This window comes from Malania oleifera, chromosome 8 (genome assembly GCF_029873635.1).
Source record: "Malania oleifera isolate guangnan ecotype guangnan chromosome 8, ASM2987363v1, whole genome shotgun sequence".
NCBI classification, from domain to species: domain Eukaryota; kingdom Viridiplantae; phylum Streptophyta; class Magnoliopsida; order Santalales; family Ximeniaceae; genus Malania; species Malania oleifera.
Genome location: NC_080424.1, coordinates 93,465,690 through 93,482,232, shown reverse-complemented (window position 1 = coordinate 93,482,232; position 16,543 = coordinate 93,465,690). Strand labels below are relative to the sequence as shown.

Sequence of the window (16,543 nt, the reverse complement as noted above, 5' to 3'; positions counted from 1 at the left end):
GGTGTTTTGGGGAAACAGATTTATGTGTATATTTTGGGAAACATGGTAGTACTTTGGTATTGTATGGTATTGTATATATATGTACATATGGTTATGTTTACTTGATTTCTGCTTCTTGCTGCTTGGGTTGATGATTGGGTTCATCCCAATATGGTATCAGAGCATGTAGAATGTTATTTTATATATATAAAAAGAAACCAGTTTATTAAGCAGGTCGTTACAATCAGCGTTCTTGCCGGCGCGTGTGGTAGACGCTATTTTATCTATTAGTGCATGGGATCGCGTGCAGGAGCTCTCGGACTCCGTTTTGAAGCTCGGTTTTTACCGTTGGAATTGTCTCGACACGAATTTCACAGTCGTAGGCTCAATTTTGGATTTTGAGCAACTTCAAATCTGGGAAAAAAATTGAATTTCCCTCTGTTTGCGTCTGTTTGGCAGCGAACCTGGACGCTCTAATACCACTGATGGGTGGAGGGGAAACTCAGTCGCTGGTTGTGATTGAAAACTCAGTGAGTATTTGCACTCAATTGTAAAACAATTAATTTCAATCTAAAAAAATATAAAGGAATTCAAAACAACTCGCTCACTGGTTATTTACCCTCACTTCACCACACATTATATTACACACACACACACATCTATTTATAGCAGAACAAGTGAAGATTAAAATAAAAAATTGTGGGCTGGTTGGTGGTCGAATCTTGCCCAATTTCAACAAAGGTGGGCTTCCGGTTGATAGAACTGCTACCGTCAATTTTTGTTGCTACCGTCCCACTGTTCAAGTTTAATCTTCAACATAATCGAATAAACATAATACTAAGGCATGATTGAAAATTCAGTAAGTATTTGCCCTCAATTGCAAAATAATTAATTTCAATCTAAAAAAATACAGAAGAATTCAAAACAACTCATTCACTGGTTATTCACCCTCACTTCACCACACATTACATTATACACACACATATATCTATTTATAGCAGAACAAGTGAAGATTAAAATAAAAAATTGTGGGCTGGTTGGTAAGGTTGGTGGCCGAATCTTGCCCAATTTCAACAGAGGTGGGCTACCAATTGATGAAACTGCTGCCGTCAAATTTTGTTATCACCGTCCCACTGTTCAAATTTAATCTTCAACATAATCGAATAAACATAACACTAAGGCATGTCTTGTGTGCATGGCAAGACTTTGAGCTTCCTTTTACTTAAGTATTCAAGATAAGGACTATGTATATATAGACCATACATGTTTTTGTTCAATTTGTCAAGGGGATACAAACTTACAAATCCTCAAAGCACGTGACACTATGATATGAGTTTGCGAACAAGGCCCAATTTGCAATACCATTAATGCAAGTCTCGCGCTCTTAAACCAGGCAAGACGAGACAATAACCTCAAAAAGCATATGCCCTCTGTTCTCTTCCACATTAAGATTGATGCTCATATTTTATTTGAAGTATCATCCGCACAAGCAAAACCAGGAAGGCTGAAAAGGATATAGAGGCAAGCCTGTTACATAAAAACAACAGAAAAATCAAAAGGCATTTGGAAGTTTGCTTACAGATATTTCTACTCCGGATAGATATGTTACATTGAAGGGTTATGATTTTTTTGGGGAATAATCTTATCTTCCCCCAACACCTGGTCTCCTTGCTTGGTCCAAAATTAAAGCTTTCAATCCTCATACTCCAAAAACTTTTCGAGCAAACAGAGCTCTATCTGTTGGGCGCCAACTCGAACCAGTTCAACATGGCCGCCTCCACTTCCAACTCCCCCTCATTCTCCCTGCAAAACAATGTCCACAGAACAAGCTTCCTTCCATCAACGGATGCAAAACTCCACAGTACGAATCTCAATTTTCCATTTTTATTGCCCACAAGAAAAACTCTAGCTGGAAAATCTTCGAGCACCGCGAGGTACTACAGTGAAGCAGTGGTGGACGAAGAAATTGACAGAATCCGGAGGCTTCAAAACGGGTCGGACGTTCGCGGGGTGGCGGTGGAAGGCGAGAAGGGGCGGACGGTGGATCTAACGCCAGCGGCCGTGGAAGCCATTGCGGAGAGCTTCGGGGAGTGGGTGAAAAGCGGGTCGGAGAGCGAAGGGGTGGAAAAGGTGAGGGTGTCGGTGGGGCGGGATCCTCGAATCTCCGGGGCGTCGCTGAGCGTAGCAGTGTTCGCCGGCCTCGCTCGCGCCGGCTGTTCGGTGTTTGATATGGGACTGGCGACGACGCCGGCGTGTTTTATGAGCACACAGCTGCATCCATTTGCTTATGAAGCGTCAATAATGGTAGACACATTTTCTTCTTTTTTAAGGGTGTGTTTGTTTGGAAAATTATGATCTAATCACATCATCTTTTTTGCACAATAATTAAAGTTTTATGTTTTAAGTATTATTAATTAATTATTATTGTTTTGAGTTAAATTTTCATAAAATTACTTAAATTTGAGAAAATAATTAATTACTTAAAATATATTACGATTAGACAATTTAACTTAATAAACTTTAATTAGTTTCACATCATAATGTTTGTAAAAATAGACCAAAATGAAATATATATAATTTAATAAATATGGCAATTGACTAGTTTAGACTAATTATTACCTTTTACTATATATTATTTGGGTGCAACATAAGATTGAATGTTAAAAGGATAGGTATGAGTTTTATAATATTTTGGAAATTAATCTATTTTATTTTATTTTAGTTTAAGTTAAAATAAAATTAAAAAAAAAATTACAAGAAGAAAAAATGATCAGTCACCATCTCTTCCTCTTTCTTTTTCTTTAAAAAATCTATTTTTTATTTTTATTACTTTAATATTCTCAAATTTTAAAATTGAAAAGTGAAATTCAAAAGTTAACAAAAATCTAGAAATTTTAAATAAATCCAAAATTCAAATATAAGTTTGAGAGCTGAAATTCAACAAATTAAATATAAATTAATTTTATCTAATTTAGTTTTTTCAAAATTTTACAAATGAATTTGAAATATAAAAGTTTTTAAAAATCCACAAATTTCATGCAAAAAAAAAAAAAAAAAAATGGTAAGCTGGAATTAAAATTTTAAGTAAATTTTAAAATCAAAATCAAAATCAAAAGATTAAAATTTAAAATTGAAATTAAATATTTAAAAAATAAAATTATATATATATATATATATATATATATATATATATATATATATATATAAGGTTTCTTAGCGAAGACTAATGAAAATTAATAAAATTTTTATGATAAACTAATATATATAGATGTCACCTATTCTTTACAACTTTTTTGGGTATATGGAGGCTTAATTTCATACATTGAAATATAATCCATTCTCATTTTGTATCTCTCTCACCTTTTGCAATAGAACCTAAAGACTCAAAGTCTACTATGCATACCTCCAATTTTATTAAGTATACTATTAAAAGAATGTAGTGGAAGGAAATTGAATTTTACTATTTATTATATTATAAGCAAATAATAGGGATGGTAAACGTAAATTTTATTATAATATTAGCAATACATATGAGGTATAAGATGGCAACGAGTACATATAATATAAAATTTGGCCTCAAAAGTGCTAATCAAAATATATACACCAGAACTAACGTGATTTTATTAAGTATAAAAAATTATCTAATTTAATTAAAACACATATATAATACATTTGTTCTAATGAATCCCTCAAGCCCTTTGCTTGGGAGTATGTAGTTCTCTTCAGCTCTCTTTAAAAAATAAAAAGTACATACATATGATGAAATCATATTAGATCTAATATATAAACCTAAAATGTCTAATATTTTCTCCTCGAAAGATACAAATTTACTTCTAAGTAATTCTTTTGTTTTGTTTGGGAGTCGAGAATGTATGGAATTTGAATTTTAAATTTAGATTAATTATATATATAAATTTAAATAAAATATAGTATATAATTGTATTCAAATTTCTTATAAATTCATTCAAACATAAATAGAAAATCAAATTTTCAAACACAACACCAACATCTTAATAATGGGAAGCCAGAGTTTATAATTACCAGGTGCATGAGCACGTAGATCCAACCATGTATGTTTTTCCTTCTTCCTTGGACATGCATGTGGTGTGGGAAGTGGGAATACATATATATATATACATATATATATATATATATATACATATCTATATATATATATATATATATATATATATATATATATAAGTTAGTGAACTGAAGGATGAGGAGACGAGCAGCACCATATACTGAATTCTCAGCAGCTGGTTTGTTTTTGGTGGTGTAAATTAATTAATGCAGATGACAGCCTCTCACTTGCCCTACACTCGTAATGGTCTGAAATTTTTTACGAAGAAAGGGGGGTTGAGCTCACCAGAGGTAGAGGAGATATGCGATAGAGCTGCCCGCACGTATGCCAACAGGCTTGCCAAAGTGTCCATCACCCTCCCCACTCCTCCCGCCAGAGCTGATTTCATGGCCGCTTACGCGCAGTACCTCAGGGACATCATCAAGACGCGAGTTAACCACCCCCTCCACTACGACACTCCCCTCCAAGGATTTCAGGTTTCTTAATTTCCTCTCTCCCATCTACATCCGTTCAGCAATGCATGATAGCCTTCTTGGGAGGAGCTCCGTTGTGAAGACAAAAGGTCATGCGTGCACTGCACAGTGCACACGTACTCAATGTTGACCCAGCATCCAATTTGATTGATTAATTGCGTTTTGTTAGGATGACTCCCGAAACATCACCCACCAAAGCTGATTAATGCATCTGAGATATCACTCACCAAAGCTGATTAGTACTTCCCTGAATTATTTCTCAACTTTAATTGAGATTAATTATCAATCACTGAAACGAAATGGGAAAAAAATACTCGTCCTTCTTAAGGAATTAATGGAATATATTAATGCATGTCTAACCCCATCACATATATTTTAGAAACACAATGTATGGTGTGTTTTATTGATTATTTGTAAGCTCAAGTGTCTTTTTGTTTCTACCGTATTCCTTCGGCATAAGTGAGAGCTATTAATAAACTTGGGACGGGACCGCTATGTGGGTGACTTCCAGCTCTTTCCAAAAGGAAAAAAAATTCAAAATTTATAGTTATTTATATTATTTAAGTCAAAGTTTATTACAACAACTTCTTTAAAATATGATGTGATTAGAAAATTTTTATTTTTTTCATTCACAAATGTTTTTTCTTATGCTTAGTTGCCCTAAATTACGAATTGTACATTTGATACCTAAAAATGGAATATAATCAAGGGAATGAATTAATCAATTTATAACATGATTCCATCTTACTAACCATTCAAATTTTCATTGCATTCCCCAAATAAAAAAGAAAATATACATGAAATTGGAATACCATGTATGATACACTTACAACTTCTGTCAGCATTTATGTGAATAAAACGGTTCTCAATTTGACGAGCAGTTAGATATATATACATACATGTACATGCATGATCCATAGTTTTTTCTATATATTGCACTGGCCTGATCAATCAACAATCAACAATCAAACACAGATAATTGTGAACGCTGGGAACGGATCAGGAGGCTTCTTCACATGGGATGTGTTAGACAAGCTGGGAGCAGACACCTTCGGCTCTCTTCACCTAAACCCAGACGGAATGTTCCCCAACCACATCCCCAACCCTGAGGACAAAACCGCCATGTCCCTCACCAGAGCGTCTGTCCTTGAAAACTCCGCCGATCTAGGAATTGTCTTCGACACCGACGTCGACCGCAGCGGCGTGGTGGACAGCGCCGGCAACCCCATCAACGGGGACAGGCTGATCGCGCTCATGGCCGCCATTGTTTTGCGGGAGCATCCGGGAACCACCGTGGTGACCGACGCTCGCACGAGCTTGGCGCTTACTCGGTTCATCACCGACAGAGGCGGCCACCATTGCTTGTACCGAGTTGGCTACCGGAATGTCATAGACAAGGGAGTTCAGCTTAACAGAGACGGCGTCGAAACGCATCTCATGATCGAAACATCTGGGCACGGCGCTCTCAAAGAGAATCATTTTCTCGATGATGGTTAGCAATTAACGTTACTTTTCTGCATGTTAGTTATATATCCATTCTCTCTCTCTCACATTATCAGCTTAACGAACACATATTTTGTGAATAATAGTATCACTTATATATCTTATCGTATATAGGGGCTTACATGGTGGTAAAAATAATCATTGAAATGGTTCGCATGAAGTTGAGAGGATCAGATGAAGGCATTGGTAGTCTAATAAAAGATCTTGAACAGCCATTAGAGTCTTTGGAGCTAAGAATGAACATCATATCTGAGCCTAGACATGTAAAGGCAAAAGGCACCGAAGCAATTCAAACATTCCAAGATTACGTTCAGGTATATACTAATTTTGCCCACAAAAATAAATTTTGAGTTGTACAGCCAACTGTACATGTCTTAATCTCTCGTAGGAAGGACGGCTTGAAGGGTGGGAGCTAGACTCTTGTGGTGACTGTTGGGTTAGTGAAGGTTGCCTGGTTGACTTGAATGACAATCCTGCAGCCGTTGATGCTCATATGTACAGGTAGATAATACATAATCAAATGCAAAAAACTTATATCAATATCTAGAGTTTAATAGTAGAATAATCATAATATTAAGATTTGATAGTGAGAGAAGAAAAGATTGGAAAAAATATTTCTTTCATAATTTTATTCTTACGTACAATCCAATATATAATACAATAACCTATTCTAATCAAGGAAATAATTTCCTATTAAATGAAATCAAATCCCCCATAATTACTCACTAACTACTCACTTTCCTAATTTGTTTTTTATTTACAAAGATATTCTAGGTTGACATTTTAACACTCCCCCTCAAATTGGATCATAAATATTATTCATCTCCAACTTGTTAATAAGATCATCAAAACTCTGTCGTCCCAAGCCTTTAGTGAGAATATCTGCAGTTTCTTCCTTGGTTGGTACATAAGTCATACATATAATTCATTTTCAATTTTTTCTTTGATGAAGTGTCTATCTACCTCCACATGTTTAGTCCTGTCATGTTGGATTGGATTAAGAGAGATGCTAATAGTTGCTTTATTGTCACTGTAGAGTTTGATAGGAAGGTTTACCGGTACCCGTAATTCTTCCAATAGTTTTCGTAACCACAATCCTTCACAAATCCCTTGAGCGATTGCCCTGAATTCAGCTTCAGCACTACTATGAGCCACCACATTTTGTTTTTTGCTTCTCCAAGTCACGAGATTTCCCCAGACGAATGTACAATATCTTGTGGTGGACCTTCTATCTTCCACTAATCCTGCCCAATCTACATCTGTAAAGATCTCTATTTCCTTGCTCTCACATTTCTTGAAGAAGAGTCCTCTTCTTAGGGATCCCTTGAGGTATCTAAGGATCTTGTATACGGCATCGAAGTGAACTTCCTTTGGTGAGTGCATGTGTTGACTTACTACACTAACTGCAAATGCAATATCTGGTCTAGTATGTGATAGGTAGATTAGTTTGCCAACCAATCTCTGATACCTCTCCTTTTCTACTGGTTTTCCACAATCTTCAACCCTATTTACTGTTTCTATCGGGGTTTCGCTAGGTTTGCAGCCTAGCATGCCAATTTCAATTTGGAGGTCAGTAACATACTTTCGCTGAGAAACACTAATCCCCTTTTTTGTTCTTGCCACTTCCATGCCCAAGAAATACCGCATCTGTCCTAAGTCTTTAAATTCAAATTCAGTAGCTAGAACCTTCTTCAATCTCTACATTTCTACAGTATCATCACCAGTAAGAATTATATCATCAACATACACTATTAGAATTGTTTGCTTACCTCCTTCAGACTGTTGGAAGAATAGTGTATGGTCAAATTGCCCTTGTCGATACCCTCGATTCTTTAGTACCTTTGCGAATCTATCGAACCACGCTCTTGGAGATTGTTTGAGGCCATATAACGATTTCTTTAGTTTACACACTCTGTCTTGTTCACCTGTTCTACTGAATCTTGGTGGTATAGTCATGTAAACTTCCTCTTCTAATTCTCCATTTAAGAAAGCATTTTTGATATCAAGCTGTTGTAGTGGCCAATCTAAATTGGCTGCCAGGGACAAGAGAACCCGAATTGTATTTAAGTTTGTCACTGGTGCAAATGTCTCAGTATAGTCAATGCCGTAGGTCTGTGTAAAGCCTTTTGTAACAAGTCTGGATTTATATCTTTCAACTGTTCCATCAGATTTACATTTCACTGTGAAAACCCATTTACAACCTACTGGCTTCTTCCCTTTCGGTAGATCTGTCGACTTCCAAGTTCCATTTTTTTCTAGGGCTCGCATTTCTTCCAAGACTGCCTCTCTCCATTCTGGTATTTCTAGAGCTTCCTGAATGTTTTTTGGTACTTTCGTCCTGTCTAGATTAGAGACAAATGCACGATATTCTGTAGACAAGCTTTTATAAGACATGTATTTCGACCAACGATATTGAGTACATGACTTGGTTTGTTTTCTGATTGCAATAGGTAGATTGATATCATCAGGTGTAGAATTGTCAGAAGAAGACTCAATTACCAGATCATGATTATTCGGAGCCATCACCGGGTCCAACACTATTGGTGCTTCAGATATGAGGTTCTCCTTCTCCTTTGTTTTCGGCTTTCTTGAGTAAACCAGTATGTTTGCGTTGTTTTGTTCTCCTGCATCTCCCCGTGAGCGTAAGTGTTCAGTTGTGTTTGGCAGATAAGGAAGTACTGTAATGGAAGACTCAATAGACGGGCTAGGGAATTAAGTAACTGGAGTAACCGCAGATTCAATAGTAAAAGGATCAAAGAACTGATCTTCACTTCTCCATTTCTCCCCCTGAAGAGAGGGCTTTGAGAAATAAGGAGTGGTTTCAAAAAAAGTGACATCAAGACTAACGAACAGTCTTTTTGAGACTGGGTCATAGCATTTGTAGACTTTTTGGGTAGGTGAATAACCAATGAAAACACATTTAATGGCACGAGGATCCAATTTATTGCAGTTGTGTGCATGGACATGAACAAACGTAGTATAGCCAAAAATTTTCAGTGGGAGACTGGAAGGGAGTCGAGAGTTAGGAAAGTTTTCCTGAAATTTCTGTAAAGGAGTGACAAATGAGAGTACTCGACTTGGCATTCGATTAATGAGATGTGTGGCTATTAAGATGGCATCGCCCCAAAAATAATGTTTCATGTGGGTAGTAAACATTAAAGCCCGGGTGACTTCAAGTATATGTCTATTTTTTTGTTCAGCAACCCCATTTTGTTGAGGGGTATCCACACAAGAACTTTGATGAACAATCCCATGATCTTGAAGATAAGTTCCCAGAATGGTATTGAAATATTCCGTACCATTATCAGTACGCAGGATCTGAATATGAGTCTAGAACTGTGTATGAATCATGGTATGAAAATTGATAAAAATGGAACGAACTTCAGTTTTGTCTTTCAGTAAGTAGACCCAACAAAAATGAGTGTGGTCATCGATAAAGGTCACAAACCATTTTGTATTGGTGCGATTTAGGGAACGTGAGGGACCCCATACATCACTATGAAACATAGCAAATGGGCGAGATGGTTTGTATATGGATGATGGAAACAAAGTACGACGATGTTTAGCAAGTTCACATACTTCACATTAAAACTCAGAAGCCATTTTATTTGAACAAAGAGAAGGAAACAAACATTTTAAATATTGAAAATTGGGATGACCCATCCGTGAATGCCATAACAAAAGTTCATTATTTTTAGAAGTAGATGCAGAATCACAAATTGTAGTATTACATAATTCACTCAAACTTGCCTCCTCAAAGTAGTAGAGTCCCTCATACGCTTTAGCAGTGCCAATCATCTTCCCCGATGATAGGTCCTGAAAAACACAATGGGAGGAAACAAATTTAGCAGAACAATTTGAGTCTTTTGTTAACTGACTGATAGATAACAAATTGCAGGATAACTTGGGGACATGTAATACTGATTGTAAAGTTAAGGAATCAGATATGCGAATACTTCCTTTTCCAGCAACTGGTGAGAGAGATCCATCTGCAATTTTTACCTTCAAATTCCTGGCATATGGGGAGTAGGATGAAAAATATTGATATGACCTAGTCATGTGATCGGACGCACCCGAATCAATTATCCAAGGGCATTTGTAACAAGATGTGGTTTTTAAAGCTGTTAGATGATTACCTCGATGAGCCAGAGAACCAGAGGAAGACTGACTCAATGTTTGCATTAATGAAAACATCTTATATAATTGATCAAACTGTTCAGGACTGAATACACTGCCGGATGGGGTATCATTGTTCTCTCCTTGTGATCTTTCATTTGACCCGCCAGTGTTGGCCTGGTACCCACGATTTTTGTGGTATTGTCTCGGTTTCCAGTTTGCCGGTTTTCCATGAATCTCCCAGCAGGTATTTTTTGAATGACCTGTTTTTTGACAATGTTCACACCACATTTTACCTCTTTGTGGCCGTTGACTAGGTCCTCCTGGGCCTTTTAATGTAAGGGCTGAAGCGTCCAGCCCAGTGTGCGGCCCATCTAATTTTTGGGCAGATCCACGCGCAGCTGGGTCCAGCCCAGCGGAATCATTTTGGGTTCGCAACATTACCCATCTCCTGTTCTCCTCACGCCTGACCTCTGTGAAAACTTCTTAGGTTGAAAGGAGAGGGCGCCGGCCAAGGATCCGTCCCCTCACGTCGTCGAGCTCTCGATTCAGGCCGGCAAGAAACTCGAAGACCCTCTCGTTTTCGAGCCTCCTTCGGTATCGCGTGCTATCGTCGGAGCACTCCCACTCTTCGTCGATGCTCAAATCGAGCTCCTGCCAGAGATGACTCATCTCCATGAAATACTCGAAAACCCCTCTCTCGCCTTGCCTCATCTGCCATAATTGGGTCTTGATGTCGAAGATTTGAGAGTAACTCTGACCATCGGAGTACGTCTCACGTACGGCTTCCCAGACCTCCTTTGCTGTCGGCAAAAACAAATAAATTTTTTCGATTGATGGTTGCATTGAATTGACGAGCCAAGCCGTGACCATGGAATTTTCGGACCTCAATCTTTGCAAGGCGACGGCATCGGATGGATCTGGTTTCCTTCGCTCACCGGTAAGGTAACCAAGCTTTCCTTTTCCCTCAATTACTAGTTTAATGGATTGAGCCCATTCACGAAAATTTTTTCCGTTTAATTTTTCCAGTGAAAATGGAAAAACTGTGTTATCATTCGAACTCCCACCGGATGTAACCTCTGAATCATCGGTGATGTTTGTAGAGGAGATAGAGTCTCTGCTGTCAGCCATTGTTTTAGCTGGGTTTAAGAAACCCTAACTCTGATACCATGAAAGAAGAAAAGATTGGAAATAATATTTCTTTCATAATTTTGTTCTTACGTACAATCCAATATATAATACAATAACCTATTCTAATCAAGGAAATAATTTCCTATTAAATGAAATCAAATCCCCCATAATTACTCACTAATTACTCACTTTCCTAATTTTTTTTTTATTTACAAAGATATTCTAGGTTGACATTTTAACAGATAGCTCAAATAAATATTTTGTCATTGTACGAAAATGATAAAAGTTTTATTTAATTCATAATATACAGCTGGAAATATCTATTCATATCCTATATATTTTATATTGAATGGGTAATACAAACTTTATCATTCTGTAAATCTCTCTCTCTCTCTCTCTCTCTCTCTCTCTCTCTCTCTCTCTCTCTCTGAAGGATTCTTCTTCTTCTTCTTCTTCTTTAATTTTCGTGTACTTCTTCTTCTGGAGATAATACATACCAAGAGTAATAAAGTTAAACATATATCAATTGTCATCATGCAAACTAAACTCTATTTCTCTGATCAACGCCTCACCCAATTAGCATGACGAACCAACACCACCACCACCGCTACCACGGCCACCGCTTCTCAGCATTCTTGCAAAAGGTCATGGCTTTGCAAGATTCTTACTATTCCACGTTAAAGTAGTCCCATGGTTGGTTGGTCATTGGGAACAAGACGTGCATAGAAAAAGAAGAGATAAATTCTGAGATCAAAATTTTTTTTAAGGACCTACTTCGAGAGCCCTTATAGTGGGGACCCGGCCAGACTGAAGGAAGAAGGATTTAATTCCTTGTCGAACAACAGTTTGTAAGATCTTGAAAGACTCTTCTCAGTGGATGAAATATGGGGAGCTATACATTCTTTGAATGGGGACAAATTACTTGGCCAGATGGGTTTACCATCTATTTTATTCAGAAATGTTGGGGATGAAGGATGACTTTATCTCTCATCGTTATATGATTTTCACTTGGAAGAAAGATTTGAGAAAAGTCTTAGCGCAACTTTCATTGTTACAATCCCAAAGAAGGGCGGGAACAGAAACATGAGACTTCAAACCAATCAGCTTAGTCAGAATCTTCTATAAGATTCTAGAAAAAGTTTTGTCTAACAGGCTTAAAGAAGTTATCCCCTTTATTGTATCAAACCAGCAGATGACTTTTGTTTCGGGAAGACAGATCTTAGATGCAGCTCTGATTGCTAATGAAGGTGTAGATTTTCTGAGGAGAAACAAGGTAAAAAGCTTTGTGCAGTGCAAACTTGATCTAGAAAAGACTTTTCATCACGTTGACTAGAATTGCCTCAATAATCTTGAGAATTATGGGATTTGTAGTGAAATGGAGGAATTGGATGAAATGGTGCACCTCAATGGCCTCCTTCTCAGTTTTGTCTAATGGAGAGGCTACCAGATTCTTTAATAGCTCCAGGGGCCTTGGAAAAGGAGACCCTCTCTCTCCCTTCCTCTTTGTTATTGTAATGGAAGCTCACTCGCAAATGATTAACAGAGGTTTGGACAAGAAATTATTGAAAGGAGTTAATATTCATAACTTGTCTCACTTCACCACTTTATGTCACCTCTTATTTGCAGATGATACATTGATATTTTGTAGCAACTCTTTATTAGAATTTAGGAATTTGTAGGTCATCCTCCTTTGCTGTGAGGTAGTAGCGGGTCTCAATATCAATTTTTCCAAGAGTAGTTTCTTCCCGATGAGAGCCTTTGCAAGTGTAGAGCAGAAGACAGAAATTCTTAATTGCAACCCGGATTCCTTCCCTACAACATATCTGGGTCTTTCTTTGGGAGTTAAATCAAACTCTCAACACATTTGGGACTTGGTGGTGGAAAAAAATGCGGTTCTTTCTAATCAACACATTTATTTCATGTCAATGTTTTCTATACCCAAGAAGGTAGCACAAGTTTTAAGGAGGTTGCAAAGAAATTTTCTTTGGAGAGGAACAGAGGAAATTAAAATTTAAATATCCATTGGCAAAATGGAATTCCGTCACCCGCTCCAAATCCTGTGGCGGATTGGGTATTAAACACCTAGATACGATGAACAAAGCACTTTTGGGGAAATGAATATGGCGTTTCGGCAAGAAAGATAAGGGTTTTTGGAAATCGGTAATTTGTATTAAGTACAAGTACAATGTGTCTAACTGGTACCCGCCATTAAGTTCGGGAGGAGCTAGGTGAAGCCCATGGAAAAGTATAATCAATCTCATGCCATCTTTTTGGGATAATTTGAGAATCAAAGTAGGGGATGGAAAGAAAACAAAATTTTGGCTGGACAAATGGGCAGCAAAATCCACCCATCAAGAGCTATACCCAAATCTCTTCATGGTGGCAAGAAAAAAGAATGCTACAATGGATGACTTGCTTAGCTTCCACAACAACAGGCCTTTCAAGGATATCTCATTTAACATATATGTTAGAGGTAAGGAGGGCAACAAAGTTCTCGATCGAGTTGTTCAATCTAGTTTACAATGTTGTGATCAATAGGGAAAAAATTGATTCATGCTTGTGGGACAACTCAGACTTTCACGGTAAAAAGTCTTTACAATTATCTTGTAACGCCCCAACCTGAGTCTGTCAGAGAGCACTGCGTCTCTCCTCCTCCACCTGGACCAGACAACAGGGGGGCGGGCCTTATCAGACTAATGACTGACCTCATAAACCAACACGTGTCCTTTTCAGTGTGTTTTGTCCTCACTTACACACTTCCTGAGAAAACTTCTCAGGTGGTCACCATCCCAAGATTGCTCCAAACCAAGCACGCTTAACTATGAAGTTCTTATGGGAAGGCTCCCGAAAAGAATGGTGCACCTTGTTGATACGAGTAATAACATCTAACTTTTTAAGTCTTTCATTCATGGGGTATCACATTCTCCCCCACTTATAGAACGCAACGTCCTCGTTGTGAACCCACATTTTCAAACCCAGGCGATGTGAATCTCATCACACTTTCGGCTGGGTGTTGGCTCTGATACCATTTGTAACGCCCCAACCTAGGTCTGACAGGGAGCACTGCGTCTCTCCTCCTCCATATGGCCTAGACAACAAGGGGGCGGGCTTTATCAGACTAATGATTGGCCCCACAAACTAACACGTGTCATTTTCAGTGTGTTTTGTCCTCACTCACACACTTCCTGAGAAAACTTCTCAGGTGGTCACCCATCCTAAGATTTCTCCAAGCCAAGCACACTTAACTATGAAGTTCTTATGGGAAGGCTCCCGAAAAGAAAGGTGCACCTTATTGATATGAGTAGTAACACCTAATTTTTTAAGTCTTTCATCCATGGGGTATCGCATATCTTGCTCATAAGGATGCTTAGATTAATCTAATTCTTCCCCATAATCAGTTTTGGAACTCAATCATCCCCTCAAAAGTGAGTATATTTTGTTGGTTTGCAACTAATAACATGATTCTCACTACTGATAACAGGATTCTCACTACTAATAATTAATTTTCAAAGAAGAGGCTAGATGTTAGCATCTATGTGTGTCTTATGCAAAAAATGAATATGAAGGGGTCGATCATCCCTTTCTACATTGTCATTTCAACAAGCACATTTGGGCTATGGTCAGAGGATGCTTAATCACATAGTCACACCAAATTCCTTGACAACAATGTTTTTAGCTTAAAACATTTCAAAGCTTAAAGGATGTATCTTAGAAGATTGAAGGCAGCAGTTCTGGCAGTTATATGTTGGGAAATCTGGAAAGAGAGAAATGGGAGAATCTTCAGGGAGAATTACTCTACACTCACAATTGTATTTCACCATTGTTTATCAAATTTGTTTCATTGGTTTAGTTCCAATACAATTCTTTCATCATTAAATTGGAAAGAGTTCTCTTGTATTTTCATTGATTTAGGAGGGTGATTCTAACCTCATCTTCATCTGTTGTCTTGTTTAAATAATGCAAACATCTTACTTGAATTCTCTACTTTTTAAATTATATTACCTGTCTCAAAAACTACAAATTTTATTTTTTCAAATAAAAATGATTTTCTTGGGGATTAGATCCCTACAATATCATGGGAAGACATTAATAATATATTTGGCTTGTAAACTTATATGGGGTAAGAAAGAAAGAGAATAAGATTTTGAAAAAAAAAAAAAAAAAGGATAATGAAAACGAGTGATAAGATTTCCCCCCGATTTCATTTCATTTCTAAATACAAAATATATAGTAAGGGTGAATCCCACAACTGTGTGAACCCTATAAATGAGCTCCACTTAGTGTCTTTCTGAGATATTATTTAGATATAATCTTAGGAAAGCTAGCAAATTAGGTTTTTTTTTTAAAAAACTATTATATTCCAATATTCTACTGCATTTTCATGACTTGTCTTATTCCATCTTATTTTTATGAATAATCATTCTATGAACCAAAATGAACTTAGCATAACTATTGCAAATTCAGGGTTAAAGTGTCAGATAAAGAACATGGACAACATGGATGGGTTCATCTACGACAGAGTATTCATATGCCTAATATTGCTGTAAATATGCAGTCGTCAGTGCTTGGAGGTTGTCAATTGATAACAAGAGTTCTTAGGGACAAGTAAGTTACTTATGCCTCATATTGAGATAAATATGAGTTTGAACATGCAATTTTTTTTAATTGTTCCATGAAATGGCTATATATATATTTCTCTTTAAATGATTAACATAATTTTTATATGTTGTTCACATTTTCTTAGATTTCTCATGGCAAGTGGAATGGATAAGATCCTTGACATTAGTCAGATCAATAAATACGCGAAGAGTGGATGTACAAGCTAACTAATGTAATCTTGATTAGATATTAAAGAGACATATTTATTTACGGTAATAGTTTACATATATTGCTTGTTTTGCAATCAACATCTAGGGCACTTGAAAAATGTGTACATTAATAAAGAATATAAGTTACTACGAAAATAGTAATGCATAATACACATTTGTTAGAATTCTAGAAGAAAACTTTCATTTTTGATACTAGTAGGTTCGTTTATCATGGTTATCTCCGTTTACGCAAAGCAACCGATAAGTATGTATGAGTTGTTTCCTCTATTCTACTTTTAGGCCTATCTCCATCCTTACTAAGTCTTTGCATCCATTTATCTTCCATTTAGATGTTTGAGATAGATATTTTTTAAAGATAATCTTTGAAAGAATTGATTTTGGACTTAGATTTAAATTTATGTAAATTTTAAAAAAATTAAAATAATTTT

At 36.9% G+C, this 16,543-nt stretch overlaps 1 protein-coding gene across 1 annotated transcript; it reads left to right on the top strand.

Annotated features, from left to right (window-relative positions):
- Nucleotides 1-1,308: 1,308 nt before the first annotated feature.
- On the top strand, nucleotides 1,309-16,292 carry LOC131161576 (uncharacterized). The gene is made up of 7 exons (XM_058117417.1): nucleotides 1,309-2,283; nucleotides 4,276-4,539; nucleotides 5,512-6,028; nucleotides 6,154-6,353; nucleotides 6,428-6,540; nucleotides 15,751-15,891; nucleotides 16,031-16,292. The coding sequence occupies exons 1-7, from the start codon at nucleotides 1,600-1,602 to the stop codon at nucleotides 16,110-16,112; spliced, it is 2,001 nt and encodes a 666-aa protein (XP_057973400.1). The 5' UTR covers nucleotides 1,309-1,599; the 3' UTR covers nucleotides 16,113-16,292.
- The last annotated feature ends 251 nt before the right edge of the window (nucleotides 16,293-16,543 follow it).

Coding starts and splice junctions, on each gene's coding strand:
- LOC131161576 (XM_058117417.1), top strand. CDS start 1,600: ATGATTTTTTTGGGGAATAATCTTATCTTCCCCCAACACCTGGTCTCC. Junction 6,354..6,427: donor CATTCCAAGATTACGTTCAG/GTATATACTAAT, acceptor AATCTCTCGTAG/GAAGGACGGCTTGAAGGGTG. Junction 15,892..16,030: donor ACAAGAGTTCTTAGGGACAA/GTAAGTTACTTA, acceptor ACATTTTCTTAG/ATTTCTCATGGCAAGTGGAA.